At 28.6% G+C, this 17,065-nt stretch overlaps 1 protein-coding gene across 1 annotated transcript; it reads right to left on the bottom strand.

Moving 5' to 3' along the window:
- Positions 1-12,758: 12,758 nt before the first annotated feature.
- Positions 12,759-16,674, bottom strand: LOC122269331 (zinc finger protein 271-like). Its single transcript, XM_043041868.2, has one exon. It carries the CDS (start codon positions 14,675-14,677, stop codon positions 13,103-13,105), a length of 1,575 nt encoding a protein of 524 aa, XP_042897802.1. The 5' UTR covers positions 14,678-16,674; the 3' UTR covers positions 12,759-13,102.
- Between the last annotated feature and the right edge of the window lie 391 nt (positions 16,675-17,065).

The following is a 17,065-nucleotide window of genomic DNA, read 5'->3' as shown; positions in this document are numbered from 1 at the left end:
CCCTGCATTTTTATGCGAATCCAGCCGGGCGAAGAATACCCATGTATAAAATGCTGACTGGTGCATGTTAAATCTGCCGTCCTCTAAGTTCTCACAACAAATCAATACCTCTGGGTATTGATCCAGCTCTCTTGTCTTCTGGATTATGTTCAAAATTATAAGGTGATTATTCAATATTATACGGAGTTAAACATTTGTAGTCGTAAACTCAAAATTAAATCGGTTGTTCAACGGCGGTTATAAAAAAATAAAACTACTAATCAAATTGTATTTTCTTATGTTCTTTCTAACTGCTTGCTCATTTTTGACACACCTTCATAATTTCATGTTTCTAAGTCATAGAGCAGCAAAGCGAAATGTAACGTTAAAAAAAGAAAAAAAAAAAAAAAAAAAAAAAAAAAAAAAAAAAAAAAAAANTTTTTTGCAAAAAAAAAAAAAAACATTTAAAATTCCAAATAACATATATTCAGAATTTGAAAAAAAAAAACTCTGTTAAACATATAATGGTTCTTCTAACATGCCATATCTTCACTCTGTGCTTAAAATGTGCTTATGATGTTCTTAAAATGAGTTTCTGTTTTTTTCCTCGTTCAAAAAATATGTGCAATAATAGAAAGGCTCTACAATTTACTCCCATCACAATCAAGCAATATTATCAAATTTTTAATAATATAATGTTAATATTCAGCAGTAAAAAATACGACAGTTTACTTTAGGTGTATAGAAATAGAATTGAACTTAAAAGGGCCCCATCATTTTCAGTAGCTTAGGGCCCCGCCAAGCTTAAATCCGGCCCTGGCACCCACCATAATGTATATTTGTAACTATATTAGATTTAAGATATCAATAAAAACTAAGAAAAGAAAATAATTATGGATCGCATTTTTCTATCATCTTTAAGGATGATACAAATTTGTATTTTGTTATTGTTAATTTACGTCGCACTAGAGCTGCACAATGGGCTATTGGCGACTGTCTGGGAAACATCCCGGAGGATGATCCGAAGACATGCCATCACAATTTTGATCCTCTGCGAAAGGGGATTTGTATTTTGAAGCTTTGTGTAATCTGATCCTCTCTAAATCCGCTGCTTCTCCAAATTATTTGACGGTCTAATAAAGTATTTTGGAATACATTCGATGCAAATATGTCAAAAAATTTCACGCGACGTAGAAAATTAACCAGTAAATAAATCGTTTCATATTAACTTTACTTCAACAATGGTTTTATGATGTTTACTCGGTAACCTGTTGCACCAAAATGTTATTGTAATCTTCAATATCCTTATTAAAATATAGATAAGTCTCATGAGAGTATTCGCAATATTATTGTAAATATATAAATACATCACAGTTAATTTTAGATTAAACAATAGGCCATGCATTTTATGGAAAATTGTATTACCCTACATTTCTGGTGCATGTATTACGAATACGGTCGAGAATGAAAATAATAAATTGAAGAAACCGTAAAATACAAATTAAGCGTCCCGAAAATTTAAATGACCCGATGGGAAAGGGAAAGAAAAAAAAATCAATTTGGATTATTTAAGTCTTTATAGATAAATTGATATTAAATAGATAAATAAGAATTTATTTAACTAAGGTACCTTTTTCTTTTATATTCCTTAATAATGTTTTATTTTTATACGAATATAAAAAGTTTCCAATCTTAGAGCCTAAGAAAATAATTGATATAAAAATTTATAACATCGTTTTTAAGTATGCTAAACTAAAAAGCGCACACTCGCCGTTAGTACATAATTTCTATAATCTAAAGTTTCTCCCTAATTAGTTTGAGTAAAAGCTTAAGATTGACGTAATTCCCAATCCAAGTATTGTATACACAAAAATGCTACTTTTAAGCGTATTTTTAAATATACTATATTTCCTATAAAAGTAAAAATAATACTTTCAACTTAATTCAGTTGTGATTGAAAAATAGTGTAAATTATCTTGAAATACATTAGAAAAACTGTATTTACATAAATTTGTCTAGGCTTGTATTTAGCGAAATAATCTCTTTGCCCAGATCAATCAAAATGTTAAATACAGTTTTTTTTCATTCATAACTTATTTCCGAACAGTTTTGGAAAAATAAGACATTTAATCACATACATTTATTATTTAACCGTGTAATTGTTAGATATGGATTATGGAATGTCTTCAAAAGCTTCAAGAATAAAGTTGCATAATCTGCCATTTAATATTGTTATGCTTTTGACGCAATCCGGTCTTACAAAGTCGAAACGAAATTTTTAAAAGCTATTTGATAATGAATAGTTTTAAACACCACCATTTAGTGAAATTTAAAAAAATCGTACGTCATATTTCACATTAATTAGTAGTAAAAAAAGGATACATCGTATGAAATGGAACTTATTAGTTAAAAATTCTAAGAACTTTCATAATAGTCTATCAAGTTTAATCAAGAAATTAATCCTTGAAACAAATCAGAATATAAATTTTGAATTCGTTAATGCTGTAAGTTATTTAAAATTGCAAAAGAAGAAAAATCAATATTGAACTTTTGATTTCAACAAAGGTGTCTTTAAGAATTATTTCACTTTATTAGTGGAAAATAAAGATAATTAAGAGAAAATTTATTGAATAATGCTTAAATTTTGTTGCATTGTTAAATTCAAAATTTTTTTTTGCTAAACTACATATAAGCTATATAAATTTTTAATACATAAGAAAAAAAAAATTACAAAAAAAGAAATCAAAAGTTTTGAAAAATTTTTGGGTTACGGCACGTGCTTCCTTAGGTCCTTACCCTAGGAATTAATGATCCAAACAAATGAGAAAATAAATTTCGAATTCCAAAACATCTTGCCAGTTTCACAGATAATTTGAATACTATGAGACAAAATTTAATTATATTACCGTGAATCACAGAAATTGGTGGTTGTTAACTTCCACCGGTGAATGTTGACAATAACACAGTCGTTTCGGTAAATATCCGAATTATATACTAGCTCTGCGCTAGCGCTCCCGTGCCACAGGTCCTGGGTTCGAACCTTGGGCCGGGCAAGGTTGACTCAGCCTTTCATCCCTTCAGTGGGTCGATAAATAATGAGTACCAAGCATGCTTGGGAACTAAACACTGGGGGTTCCGCGTTAGACTGACCACCTAACCGGAACATCTGCTCCTGCAACCCAGAGCCCAAGGTCAAGAAAGCCGAGATGGGCACAGTTGGCCTTGGCCCTTTATGGGCTGTCACGCCACTGAGTAGAGTATACACTAGCTCTAGTTAGGTGCCACTACCGGATATGCATTTGCCCGGTATACCCTATATCAATATATTTTAAAGGTTCAGTGCCACTGCCCGGTATGTTCTACATCGATGTTTTTTTAAGGTCCAGGACCACTGCCCAAAATGTATTTAATCGGTTCTCCGAACACTGATGTTTCACCCAATCTATCCCAAGACACTAAAATAGCAAATAACTAAAATAATATTAACGAATAAAGGAATATCTAATCGGATATAACAAATATTTCGAACATTGACCAAAGCGACTATGTGAATGTTGACATTAACCGGTGAAAGACGAGATTCTCTTGATTTCAGTCATTCACAGTAACAATTCTGCTGTAAAATATTTGTCAAAAAGAAAAAGTAATTATGAAAAGTATTACTCTATGTTATACTTACATGAATGCGATAATCGTGAAATGATTTAAATTAAAAACCATCTAAACTTTTTAAATTGTTAATAAAAAATTATCTTTTAGGGTGCTAAAAAATGACTGAAAAATTATATGCTTACTACGCATATGCTTAAACGAAGAAAAAAAAACAATAAAAAACAGGAACATTATAAAAATTTGATAGTTTAATTTCAGTCACGTATAACATGTATGTAATCAAAATCATAAAACACCAGTTTGTATGCCATATACTAAATGGGGAGTAAGGTGATTATTTAGATTGCTAGATTTATTAGTTTGATTAATTGGATTATTACTATTTTTCTAATTAATTTTAAATCCATTTATGCTGTGATTATTCTCCACAGTGATTCCTTAGATTTTGATAAAATTCTGAGACATTTATTTGCGACACCAAAACATGAAGTTTTTAATCAAATTGCGACTTCATGTGCCACAAGCATTTTTAAAATATGTGGACAGATCGTCTCCTCGTTCTTAATATAAATTGTTTAAATATTTATTAAGAATTTAATCTAAATAGTACGCAATCATAGGTCAATATTTAAGTGAGGAAGTAACACATGATAGTTTGAAAATATCGAATCCCTAGTAAAGAGGAAAAGATGAAAAAACGGCAAAACCAGTTTGATTGCCTAATGAGTTTTAGATATAGTTCCACCGATCTCCTTTCAATTTCTTTCTGTTTCACCCGAAAATCAATTGTTTCGTTATTTACCGCAACCGGGATTCGCTGGTTTTCACAGATATTGTTTTATCTCGCTTAAATTTGAATATACATTAAATTTATTTGTGGCCCCTGTCTATAGTTTCTTTTAAGTATAATTTTGACTATATTTTTTCTCTCCTTTTTTTAGAAAAAGTTAAAAAGCTAAAGTGTCAAAACAACGAGTTTTCGAAGAACCATTCGTTTTCAGAAAAGGCTAACATTTACGCACACAAGATAATTTTTAAAGCTATAGATTAAGAATAAGAATAACAGGCATCCCCCGTTTTTTGTTTAAATTTAAATATCTAAATTCAAAAACCAACTGATGTATATGTGACCAATATGCTTCTTTATTTTCACAGAAATGCAAATGCATGTCAATAATACTTCTTCAAAGATAGTTTAGGGCACTTTCAGCGATGTATATAAAGAAAAAATAAACTTTCAAGCATAGTAACATCAACATCAACTAATAATTTAATTTAATTCAAAATACTTTTAAAGGTAAGTGTATAGCGAAATGTCAACACATCAAGGAATTTTTTATACAAAATAAACTATTTTATAAAAATTATTTTTGTTTTAAGTTTTATGAAGGAAAGAAAAAACATTATTAAATAGTAAAAGTTTCATTTTCTTCATATAGTCTTTTATATTTCGGAAATATTTGTTCGTCATAATATATTAGCAATTGTTTCCAAATTTATTTGAGTGTGAAATTGTTTAATTAACAAACTGTTACTTTTAAGAATGATATTCATGAGTATAAGCTTATCAGTATGTTTTAATTTATCTTGTGAATATCATATATCTATTTTTGCACATTAAGTTAACCTCTTTTAGCATAAATATACTTCAATAAGAGTAATTTTTTTGGGGGGAAAAACTCTAAATTATCCTTGAATATGATTCAAAGCACTTTAATTTTAAATGAATACTATTATAAATTGAACAAAAAAGCTCGAAATTAATTTCGTAAAAATATACTTCCACATTATGGTTGATTCCTCAACGCTGCTATCAGTGCTTCTGGCTTTTACAAATAATAAACAATCCTTAGACCACTTTATTTTTAGATGATAAATTGAAAATAACAATAAAATTGAAAAAACTAATAAATTTTAAAAAAATTTTGAAAAACAAAATGCAGTTTTGTTACTTTTCCGTAACATAAAATACTGGCTTTTAGAAATTTCTAAATTTTCTATATTCCTGTACTACATATAAGATGTGTTCAGTTAATCAACCATAATGTATGTTTATTTTTAAACAATAGTCATCATGACCAACTTCAAAGACGCCCGCTAGATGAAACTTTTCGTTTGTGTAAGAATTCATATTTCTTTAATCCATGCTAGATGAGTGAACGTTCATTCTCTATAAAGTATAATTATTACTATCACGCTCTGTTACAAAAACTATTTAATAACTAGAAAATAGGATGTTAATGTCTTAAAACTCTCATTCCAAATTAAACACTTTAAAATATAAATTATAATTTTCAAACTATTTCTTTAATGTAAATTCTCAATGCTACGTTTTAACATTTAAACTCTATGAATAATTTTTATTTATGTTGAGACTATAATTCAATACTACATCATTATTCAGAAAAGTAAAATTTTTAACTAATTAAATCTTTGACTAAATTTATTTTATTTTTGAGACTGGATTTTTGGTTTCGAATAAAATTGCATTTAACAGACATTTTAAAGTTAGTCAAACTTTGATGTAATCATATTATGAGAGACTTTGAATCAGTAGGTCAGTACTCAAAAGATTTTAAAATTGGTTAAATATTATTGATCTTTTTTGTGAGAAATATGTATCCCAGGAAGCCTAAGTGTTATATACCAGTTATTTTATGTATCTAAACAAATTGATTTAAAAATCATATTTAATAACTACTTTTTGCTAATCTGCAAAAATTGAAAACTTTTACCAAATAAAAGACAGAAAACTTCTGAATCTTATTTACCTAATACAGGGTTGCCACAGAAAAAAATGAACAAAAATAGTTGCTTTTAGTAGCCTCAAGCATGAAAATAGTTGCCTAAAACTTTAAAAATAGTTGCCTGAACAGGAACAAAATTTATCAAAAATATTAGCCAAATAACTAAAATTATAGCTTAATTGTCAAATACTATGCTCCAATTAAAAAAAGTTTTGTACAAACATAAAAGGTATACATATTAGAAAATAGGTACCTAAATAAAAGTCGAATTACAGAAAATAAGAATGTTAATAGAAGGAAAAAACAATTAAAAGTAACAAAACTGCCCCTCAGAGAGAAAATATAACAAGTACTTTATTTAATCTAATGGAAATTTAAATTTTTGGCTTTTTCGACATAAATGATTATATAAAAGCTTTCTTTTTTATTAACGTTCTGAAAAGTATCGTTCATTTTAGAGAAAAAACTTCGCTAAGAGTAAAAAAGTCTCCCAATAGTCGCCTATTCCTGAAAATAGTTGCTTTTTTTTAGCCTTTTCAGGCAGAAAAAGTCGCCATAGTCGCCAAAGGCCGAAAATAGTAGCAAATAGTCGCATTTCAGTAGTCTGTGGCAACCCTGCTAATATAACTTAAATTTTTTCACAATTAGGGAAATTTTCATTACGAATATTAATACCAAAAATAATTTCAGATATTAATTTGGGTTTTTCATCACTTATCTTTTTTTAAAAGAAAATAAATAAAAAAAAACATTTAGTAATAAAGTAACAAAGCCACTTTTATAACAGGGTGCGTAGCCAAATCCTTCAACAAAAAATAAGCACTTTTTAAGCACTCAAAAAATATTTTTAAGCATTATATACATTAACAAAGTGCAAAACAATTTTCAAAGACTCATCAAAGTTATTTTATCATGATCATGATAAAATAACTAGTTTCTGAATAAGAACTCTTTCTTGATTATATTAGCAATTAAAAAAGTATCAAGAGATTTTTGGGTTTGATATCAGAGGATGGAAAATGAAGTTTGAAATGGAGAATATCTTGCAAAATGTAGCAGAGTTGCACATGAGAGTGCAACAACCTCACCGAACCCAGCTCACTACAAATGCACATGCAGAATCTCAAGTATTTAATCAAACCTGTAAAATGATTAGCGCTTTCATACGCTATGGACCGACGGTATGCTAAAATTGATTATGGTATAATGAATTGTAAAAATTACGTTTTTACAAAATACATAGCGAAAATCGACATTACCGTTCGAAAATCTCATTTTCGAAAAGGGAAAATTAAGCACTCTTTAAAAAAATACAATAAAAAAAGCACGCTTAAGGGCTTTTAAAAAAACGAAAATAAGCACCTTTAAAAAACGCTACGCACCATGTACAAAAGTAATTGTACAACATGTGTTAGAAAAAATTTATTCAGAGTATCTGCTACATTTTAGATTTTCAAATCCATGACTAATTTTAAGAATTTTTCATGACTTAACGAAGTTACTATTTTCTCCAACAAATGGGCAACAATAAATTTAAAAAAGCAGTATAATAACATTAATTGAAATGATAGNTAAAAAGGATTTTTTTGTTGAAAAAACCCACTTATCGTTCCAAGTGGGTTTTTTCAAGGTGGGCCCACCCAATAAAACCCGGGCGGGTTTTTTCAAAGTGGGCCCACTTGGCGAACCCTGCTTTCATACGCTATGGACCGACGGTATGCTAAAGTTGATTATGGTTTAATGAATTGTAAAAAGCACGTTTTTACAAAATACATGGCGAAAATGGACATTACCGTTCGAAAATCTCATTTTCGAAAAGGGAAAATTAAGCACTTTAAAAAAAAACAATAAAAAAGCACGTTTAAGGGCTTTTAAAAAAAACGAAAATAAGCACCTTTAAAAACGCTACGCACCATGTACAAAAGTAATTGTACAACATGTGTTAGAAAAAATTTATTCAGAGTATCTGCTACATTTTAGATTTTCAAATCCATGACTAATTTTAAGAATTTTTCATGACTTAACGAAGTTACTATTTTCTCCAACAAATGGGCAACAATAAATTTAAAAAAGCAGTATAATAACATTAATTGAAATGATAGGTATAACCAAAAAACTGTTATACTTTGCATCTTCATATTTATAGATTTCAAGTTAAAAAGAAAAAAAACAGAGTAAAGAAAGAGTAGATGCAATAAAATAGCTGGAAAAAAATACAAAAGCAAATATTTTTTTCTTCTTTTTCTCTGCAGAATTATATTTTTAAGATACTTTTCTTGTTCATCCAAGAGGAAAGAAATATTCTCAATCTTTCTTTTCTCGCTTCGGAATAAAATAAAGTTTGCCAATACTAAGCTTGCTTCAGTTAAAATTTTAAATTGATAAAATAAAATTTCTGAAATCACAGGAAGTTTAAAAAAGATAATTCCCTCAAGAAATGATGTTTTTTTCTTCTTCTTTTTGTTGAAAGAACACCATAATTTTTAAAGAACAGGATAAAAACACTTTATATTTTAGTAAAATATGACTGTAATTAAGGATTTTGTTACAAATTCAGATTTTCAGGGAACAATGAAATGGTAAGGGGGATAGATTCCATTTTTCGGCGATCTAAATCCACAATTTTTTTAAAACAGAAAAAAAAATTTAAAATTTTGATATTTGACGACAAATTTTGCTCAATACCGAAATTCATGACTTTCCAGGTGAGCGGATACCCTGTTTATTAAATAAAAGATGTTACAAAAGACCAACATGAACGCAAACATTTAGACTACTATTATTTAAAAAAACTAATTTATCACAAACTTTAAAAATATAGTGTGTAAATAGTATCAACAATACTGTATTTAGTCAATGACCATTTCTGAGAAAAGCTCTTATTCCATTATACTACAACAAAAAGGTTTCTCACCAGTGAAAATATAAAATAACTTGTGAAAAATTAAAAACTTTTATTTTTTTTAAATATATTAAAAGAATGAAGTTTTCCATCAGAATGAATAAAACTACAATAAATTAGATGGACCTTAAGTGGAAAAAAAAGAAAACAACATAAGCAAGAATACGGCTTTTAAGAAGCGCGAACATGACTGTGACTAGTTAAATAATTCTTTCTTGAAAAGGCTTTATTACATATACTACATGAGTAAGGTTTCTCATCACTATGTTGAGTCAAACTACCTCTTAATGAAAAACTCTTATTCCATATAACACAAGAAAAAGGTTTCTCACCAGTATGAACACGCATGTGATCAGTAAGATTACATTTTGTGAGAAACTCTTATTATATATAATAAAAGATTAAAGCTTCTCACCAGTATGGACACGACTATCTCAAACTATTTTTTAGTGAAAAACTTTTATTGCATGCACCAGAGTTGGCCGTTGATTACAGTAATCGATTACAACTGTAATTGATTACAGATAATTACAGCTATGTAATCAATTACTTGTAATCACGATTACAAGTAATCAATTACTTGTAATCGTGATAACAACTTTCAAAAAATTTTGATTACAGCTGTAATCATGATTACAAGTAATTGCGATTACAAGTAATCACAACAAAAACGATTACAAGTAATTATGATTACAAGTAATCAAAATATATGATTACATGTAATCATGATTACATGTAATTTGATTACATGTAATTGTGATTACTTGTAATCAAACTATACGATTACAAGTTATTACGATTGTATACTATAGTCAAATTTTTTATGTAAGTATTCATGTGTTTACATATTTTTATGTACATAGAATGTACGCACGCATGAACGTACAATTTGCGATTCCTATACATACAATGTATGCACAAACGTTGTTTGTACGTACAATATTCATAATTATATTGTAATATACTTAATGCAATGCGCATATGCTTAGTACATATAATTATGCATTTATGATACATGTACGCATGTATGTTAGTTTGTACAAAAAGGCAATGTTTTGTATCTTTGTATACATAGACAATGTATGTATGAACGTATATGAAAATAATGTTTATGCGTTTGCATGCTTTTATGTACTTAAGTGCATATATTGTATAAATTTACGATAATAGCACGTATATACAATGTACGTTTGTATATAAAATTGTACGTATTTGCGTACAATATGTAAAAATGTTATTTAAAGGTACAATATATGCACATAGTTGCGTAAATAAAATGCGTACATGTATACATGCATATTTATATGTACATCGATATATGTGCACGCAAAGTATGTACTTATGTACAACTTACGTATGTACTTGTATAACTACATACTTTGTTAATACTTATGCGCATGTAATGCATGGATGTACAAAAAAATAGTTATATGCACAATGTATGCATGTGCATACAACGTATACATGTACATAATTACAAGTAATGTACAAATACGTGCGTACATTTAAATATATGTAATTACAATATACACATACATTGTGCATACATTAAAAAAATTTATATGAGTAAAGTTATTAAAATTTGTTTTAAAATTATTCTAAGGTATATGAAACTCGACCTCATATTTTTTAGAAAGCAAACGATAATTTTATTTGGAATTTCTAAATATTAATTCCACACATAAAATTTACCGTTTTTCTTACCATTTAAAAAATTTCTATGAATCATGCATTATGTTATAAAAAAAATAAATCTGTATTGTCAAACATTTCATGAAAATACCTGAAAATAATTTTTTATTCAGAGAATTTCAAAATGATATAGAACAATTAAAGCTGAAAACTAAATTTAAATATCGTTTGATTTTGTCATTTAACTTGCTTGAGTCATTAAAAGTTAACTTACATGCATTTTATTTATTGCATTGTACACATATTTAGACATAAATGTAATGTACATATGTATACGTGTAATGTATGTACGCATGTACAATGTATGTACATACATTCATGTATTGTACGTGCATATATAGTACATATGGATATGCATACATGGAACATACGTGTATTGTACATGTGTGGATACATTCATTGTACATATATACATTGCACCATATGCATAGATAGGGATAGCATGCATGTACACATGTAAAATTTGTACGAAAGAATTATGCCCAATATATTTATGCACATACGTACTGTATATGTACACACATATGTACATTATATGAACATTATATGTTCATTTCATCATATGTACATTATATGAATATACATCTGTACGCTATATGTATATACATCTGTACGCTATATGTATATACATCTGTACAATATATGCATCTCAAATGTGTGTATGTACGTACGTTATGCATGTCGAATGCATGTATGAATATATGTGAAATATAAATACGCCCAATGTACGTACAATAGTTCACAAATGTATTATGCATATTTGGATACTTACATTGAGCATGAACATATTATGTACATGTACATAAATACACTGGACATGCATATCATGTACATGTATACATACATATATTGTACATCCTACAGATATACCTATATTGTACATGCATACATATATTGTACTGTTCATAAATAAATTGCACATACATGCATGGGACATACATTGTACAGACAATGTATGTATGTTCGTACAAACACAAGTACTTGTATATACATGCGTACATGAACATAGATATACATTTTACATACACAAATATTTGCATAAAATGCATATATTCATTGTGTATAAATGTACATGCCTACATTGTTTGCACATACATACGTAATTATTATCTATATACATACGTACATATATTTTATACCTACAATATAAGTGTATGTACATGTGTGTGATACTAAAATGTCTGAACATATGCACTAGATAAAATCATATGTACATACATTTCAGTTACATTCATTTGTACGTATACAAATACGTACAAAATGCAGTACATGTTAATACGTGCAAAATGTATCATTATAAAATACATTCTACTATCTACTGTAAAATATAATCATTTATAAGAATACAATAGTCTTGTAATCGTGTAATTGGATTACATGTAATCAAAATTACATGTAATCAAATTACATGTAATCAAATTACATGTAATCAAATTACATGTAATCATATATTTTGATTACTTGTAATCATAATTACTTGTAATCGTTTTTGTTGTGATTACTTGTAATCGCAATTACTTGTAATCATGATTACAAGTAATTGATTACTGTAATCAAAATTGTAATCATGATTACAGCTGTAATCAAAATTTTTTGAAAATTGTAATCATGATTACAAGTAATTGATTACTGTAATCGACTATGTAATCATGATTACAGCTGTAATCAAACTTTGTAATCACGATTACAAGTAATTGATTACTGTAATCAATATTGTAATCATGATTACAGCTGTAATCAAAATATTTGAAAATTGTAATCATGATTACAAGTAATTGATTACTGTAATCAAAAAATGTAATCGATTACATTTTTGGCCAACTCTGGCATGCACTACAAGAATAAGGATTCTCACAAGTATGAACACGACTATGTCTGATCAGACTACTTTATAGTGAAAAAATTTTATTACATGCATTACAAGAATAAGGCTCCTCACCAGTATGAACATGAGTGTTTTCTCAGATAACTTTTTAGTGACAAGCTTTTATTACATAAACTATAAGAATAAGGTTACTCGCCAGTATGAACATGACAGAGTTTATTCAAAGTCACTCTATGTAAAAAACCCTTATCACATATACTACAAGATTAAGGCTTCGGGCCAGAATGAACACGATAGTGTTTATTCATCCTGTGTAGTGAGATGACTTTTGGGTGAAACATTTTTTTAACATATACTATAAGAATAAGGTTTCTCACCAGTATGAACAATACTGTGTTTATTCAGAATCCCTCTCGTTGAAAAATTCTTATTACATATACTACAAGTATAAGGCTTCTCACCAGTATGAATACGATTGTGTTCAGTGAGAGAACTTTTTTGTGAAAATTTTTTATTACATATATTACAAGAAAAAGGCTTCTCACCAGTATGAACACGACTGTGTATTTTCAGATGATATTTTTGTGAAAAACTTTTATTACACATATTACAAGAATAAGGCTTCTCACCAGTATGAACACGACTGTGATTTTTCAGATGACATTTCTGTGAAAAACTTGCATTACATATACTACAAGAATAAGGCTTAGGCATCTCACCAGTATGAACACAATTGTGTGCAGTGAGATCCCTTTTTATGGAAAATTTTTTATTACATATATTACAAGAATAAGGCTTCTCGCCAATATGAACAATACTGTGTTTATTCAGAATCCCTCTAGTTGAAAAATTCTTATTACATATACTACAAGAATAAGGCTTCTCACCAGTATGAACACGATTGTGTTCAGTGAGAGAACTTTTTTGTGAAAATTTTTTAATACATATACTACAAGAATAAGGCTTCTCCCCAGAATGAACACGACTGTGTTTTTTCAGATCACTTTTTTGGGAAAATCTTTTATTACATATATTACAAGAATAAGGCTTCTCACCAGTATGAACACGACTGTGTTTTTTCAGATGACCTCTTTGTGAAAAACTTTTTTCACATATATTACAAGAATAAGGTTTCTCACAGGTGTGAACATGACTGTGATTGGTCAGACTACTCTTTAGTGAAAAACGTTTATTACATATACTACAAGAATAAGGCTTCTCACCAGTGTGAACATGACTGTGATTGGTCAGACTACCTTTTAGTGAAAAACGTTTATTACATATACTACAAGAATAAGGCTTCTCACCAGTATGAACACGATTGTGTCTAGTGAGATTACTTTTTCGTGAAAAAATTTCATCACATATACTACAATAATAAGGCTTCTCACCAGTATGAACATAATTGTGTACAGTAAGAGAACTTTTTTGGGAAAATTTTTTATTACATATATTACAAGAATAAGGCTTCTCACCAGTATGAACACTAATGTGTCTAGTGAGATTACCTTTTTGTGAAAAACTTTTATTACATATACTACAAGAATAAGGTTTCTCACCAGTGTGAACATGACTGTGGTTGGTCAGACTACTTTTCAGAGAAAAAATTCCATTACATAAACTACAACAAGGTTTCTCACCAGTGTGAACATGACTGTGTTTGGTCAGACTACTTTTTAGTGTAAAAATTTTATTACATTCACAACAAGAATAAGGCTTCTCACCAGTATGAACACGACAGTGCCCATTCAGAGTCTCTCTATCTGAAAAACTCTTATTACATATACTACAAGAATAAGGCTTCTCACCAGTATGAACACGATTGTGTCTATTCAGAGTCCCTCTGTGCGAAAAACTCTTATTACATGTACTACAAGAATAAGGCTTCTCACCAGTAAGAGCACGACTGTGTTTAGTCATAATACTTTTTTTCTGTAAAACTCTTATTACATATACTACAAGAAGGTTTCTCTCCAGTATGAGCACAACTGTGTTTATTCAGATGCTCAGTTAGAGAAACTATTATTACATATACTACAAGAGAAAGGCTTCTCACCAGTATGAACACGACTATATTTTATCAGATTACTTTTTTGGTGAAAAACCCTTATTTTATATACTACAAGAAAAAGATTTTTCACCAGTATGAATTTTAGTGTTTTGTCAGACTTCTTCCATAAATCTCTGATTAGAATAACAAGAATAAAGTTCACTTACAGGATGATACTTATTCTGAATTAAACTAGGCCCTTAATAACATATGATACAAAAAAGAGCATGCTGTATCAAGTCACTTACTCTAAATAAATCTTTAATTAAGTAAAATATAATACTGTAGAAATATGATCAACTTACAGCAGGCATATGATTTATTAATAGATGCATTTGTGAAAACATTAATTTAAATAGTAATAAAATTTAAATATCTTCTATTTTTCTCAAACTTCTTAAATGATATTTCATTTTTGTTAAACATACCAAAATATGAAACTAAATTACTTCACTTCATGTTTTTTTATCACAAAAAAACTGCAGAAACAATGTACAACATTATGTATTAGATTCAATTAAAAAAGAAAAATTTTCTTTTACACAAACTTAAAAGGTTAAACATTATGTAATAATATATTAAAAAAAACTTTAAGTGCCAATTTTTATATCAATGTTCTATCATGCACAAGAAAAGCAAGCACTTATTTCATTACCATACATTTGAGAAGATCACAGGAAAATCACAATTTAAATTTCTTGTGTATAAATATCAAATCATATGTGTTTTATGAAAGTGACAGACAGCTTACTTATCTGCAACTGTAACCAACAATTTTAATCTATTTATAACTGTTTAATAATGCACTGCATGAAAAGTTCGTTTAAAGTGTTACTTAAACAAAATTATTCTCTTTTGCTTGATTAATTTATCACAATGACTGCTTGAATAAATTATTTATATATCATGAACTCGAAACAATTAAATGAAACTACTTTTTTTTGTACACTTTCAAGAACAGAAGTAAAATGTTTTGTAAAAAAAAATGCATAATTATGAACTACACTTTGAAACTTATTTTTTTCAGTCAGAACATCATTGCAACTGTAACACACATTTCACTACATAGATTGTCACTGCCAACATAGAATAAGATTGCCTTTAATAATGTTTCCTTTTGCCAGAAAGAAATGACACACACTTAATGAATAGTTAATTGATTATATAAATCATACAGAAAAAACAATCTTTAAAAAGATTTATGCAGGCAAAATATGAATTTTATTTACTGTCAGCAAGAAGATATTTTATCATTCACATCAACTTTTTTTCTGTTTAAAGAAGATAATATATTAATCAGATCTGCATGGAAATAATCCTTTCAAAGCGCTATCTATATTGTTTCCATTACTATGATGATAATTCACTTTATATTTGTGAGATGATGGATATTATAAATTTAAGCCAAGAAGGGGCAAATCAAAAACAATTTTTTCAAAGCTTTTCTTGACACAAATAAGGTCAATTAAAGTCGTCTTCGGTAAAGAGATAAGTAAGAAAGTATGTTTTAATATAGTTTATCTCAGCAATTTTTCAACAAATAAGTACATATTTGCGGTGACAGTTGGTTACCTTATCAGTTGCTAATTCAACATACCTGATGTTCAGAATCTTTGGACCGTCTTTAAAAAGTAGAGGAAGGTACTACAGATTATCAGCTTATTCTTTTCTGAAGTAAGCATTCATACTGCATTGTAAAAAACTGCATATGCGATTCCAAAAGATGCAATTGAGAAAATGTGTGGAAGACTTTTTGCGAGTAAAGTACTTCACTAATGAAGTCTCGTTTGGATCTTAGAATTTACAAACATCAGTTTTTAGCTTGCACTATTTCTGTTTCTTTAAGGACCATTATCACAGTTTACATTTAACANCAGAGCTCATTCTAGGCAGAAAAAAGGGCAGGGTGCAGAAGTTTAAAAAAAGGGCATTATTATTCTAAAAAGGCAATAATTTCTTTCTATGGTCTTTACACGTTCTAAATAATTATGATTTAATGCTAGTGGAAGTAACTGCAAACTTTCAAAGACAAGTGCAACAAGGGGGTGTGGTGGCTATTTTTCCTTTCCAATATAAATCTATGTATTGACAAACTAAATCAATGACAAACTAAATAAAAAGAATTGAAAATAACAAAAATTTAAGAAATCCATAGTAGAGTTTGGGGAAAAAACAAAGAAGGGTTGAGGAAAAAAAGCGTAAAAAGGGTATGCAGTCTATTATATCAGGGCACTAATTTACTTCAGGGGCAACAGGGT

The sequence above is a fragment of the Parasteatoda tepidariorum genome, chromosome 6 (assembly GCF_043381705.1).
Source record: "Parasteatoda tepidariorum isolate YZ-2023 chromosome 6, CAS_Ptep_4.0, whole genome shotgun sequence".
NCBI lineage: Eukaryota > Metazoa > Arthropoda > Arachnida > Araneae > Theridiidae > Parasteatoda > Parasteatoda tepidariorum.
Note: the sequence above shows the minus strand (reverse complement) of the source record. Positions and strands in the feature narration are given on the sequence as shown.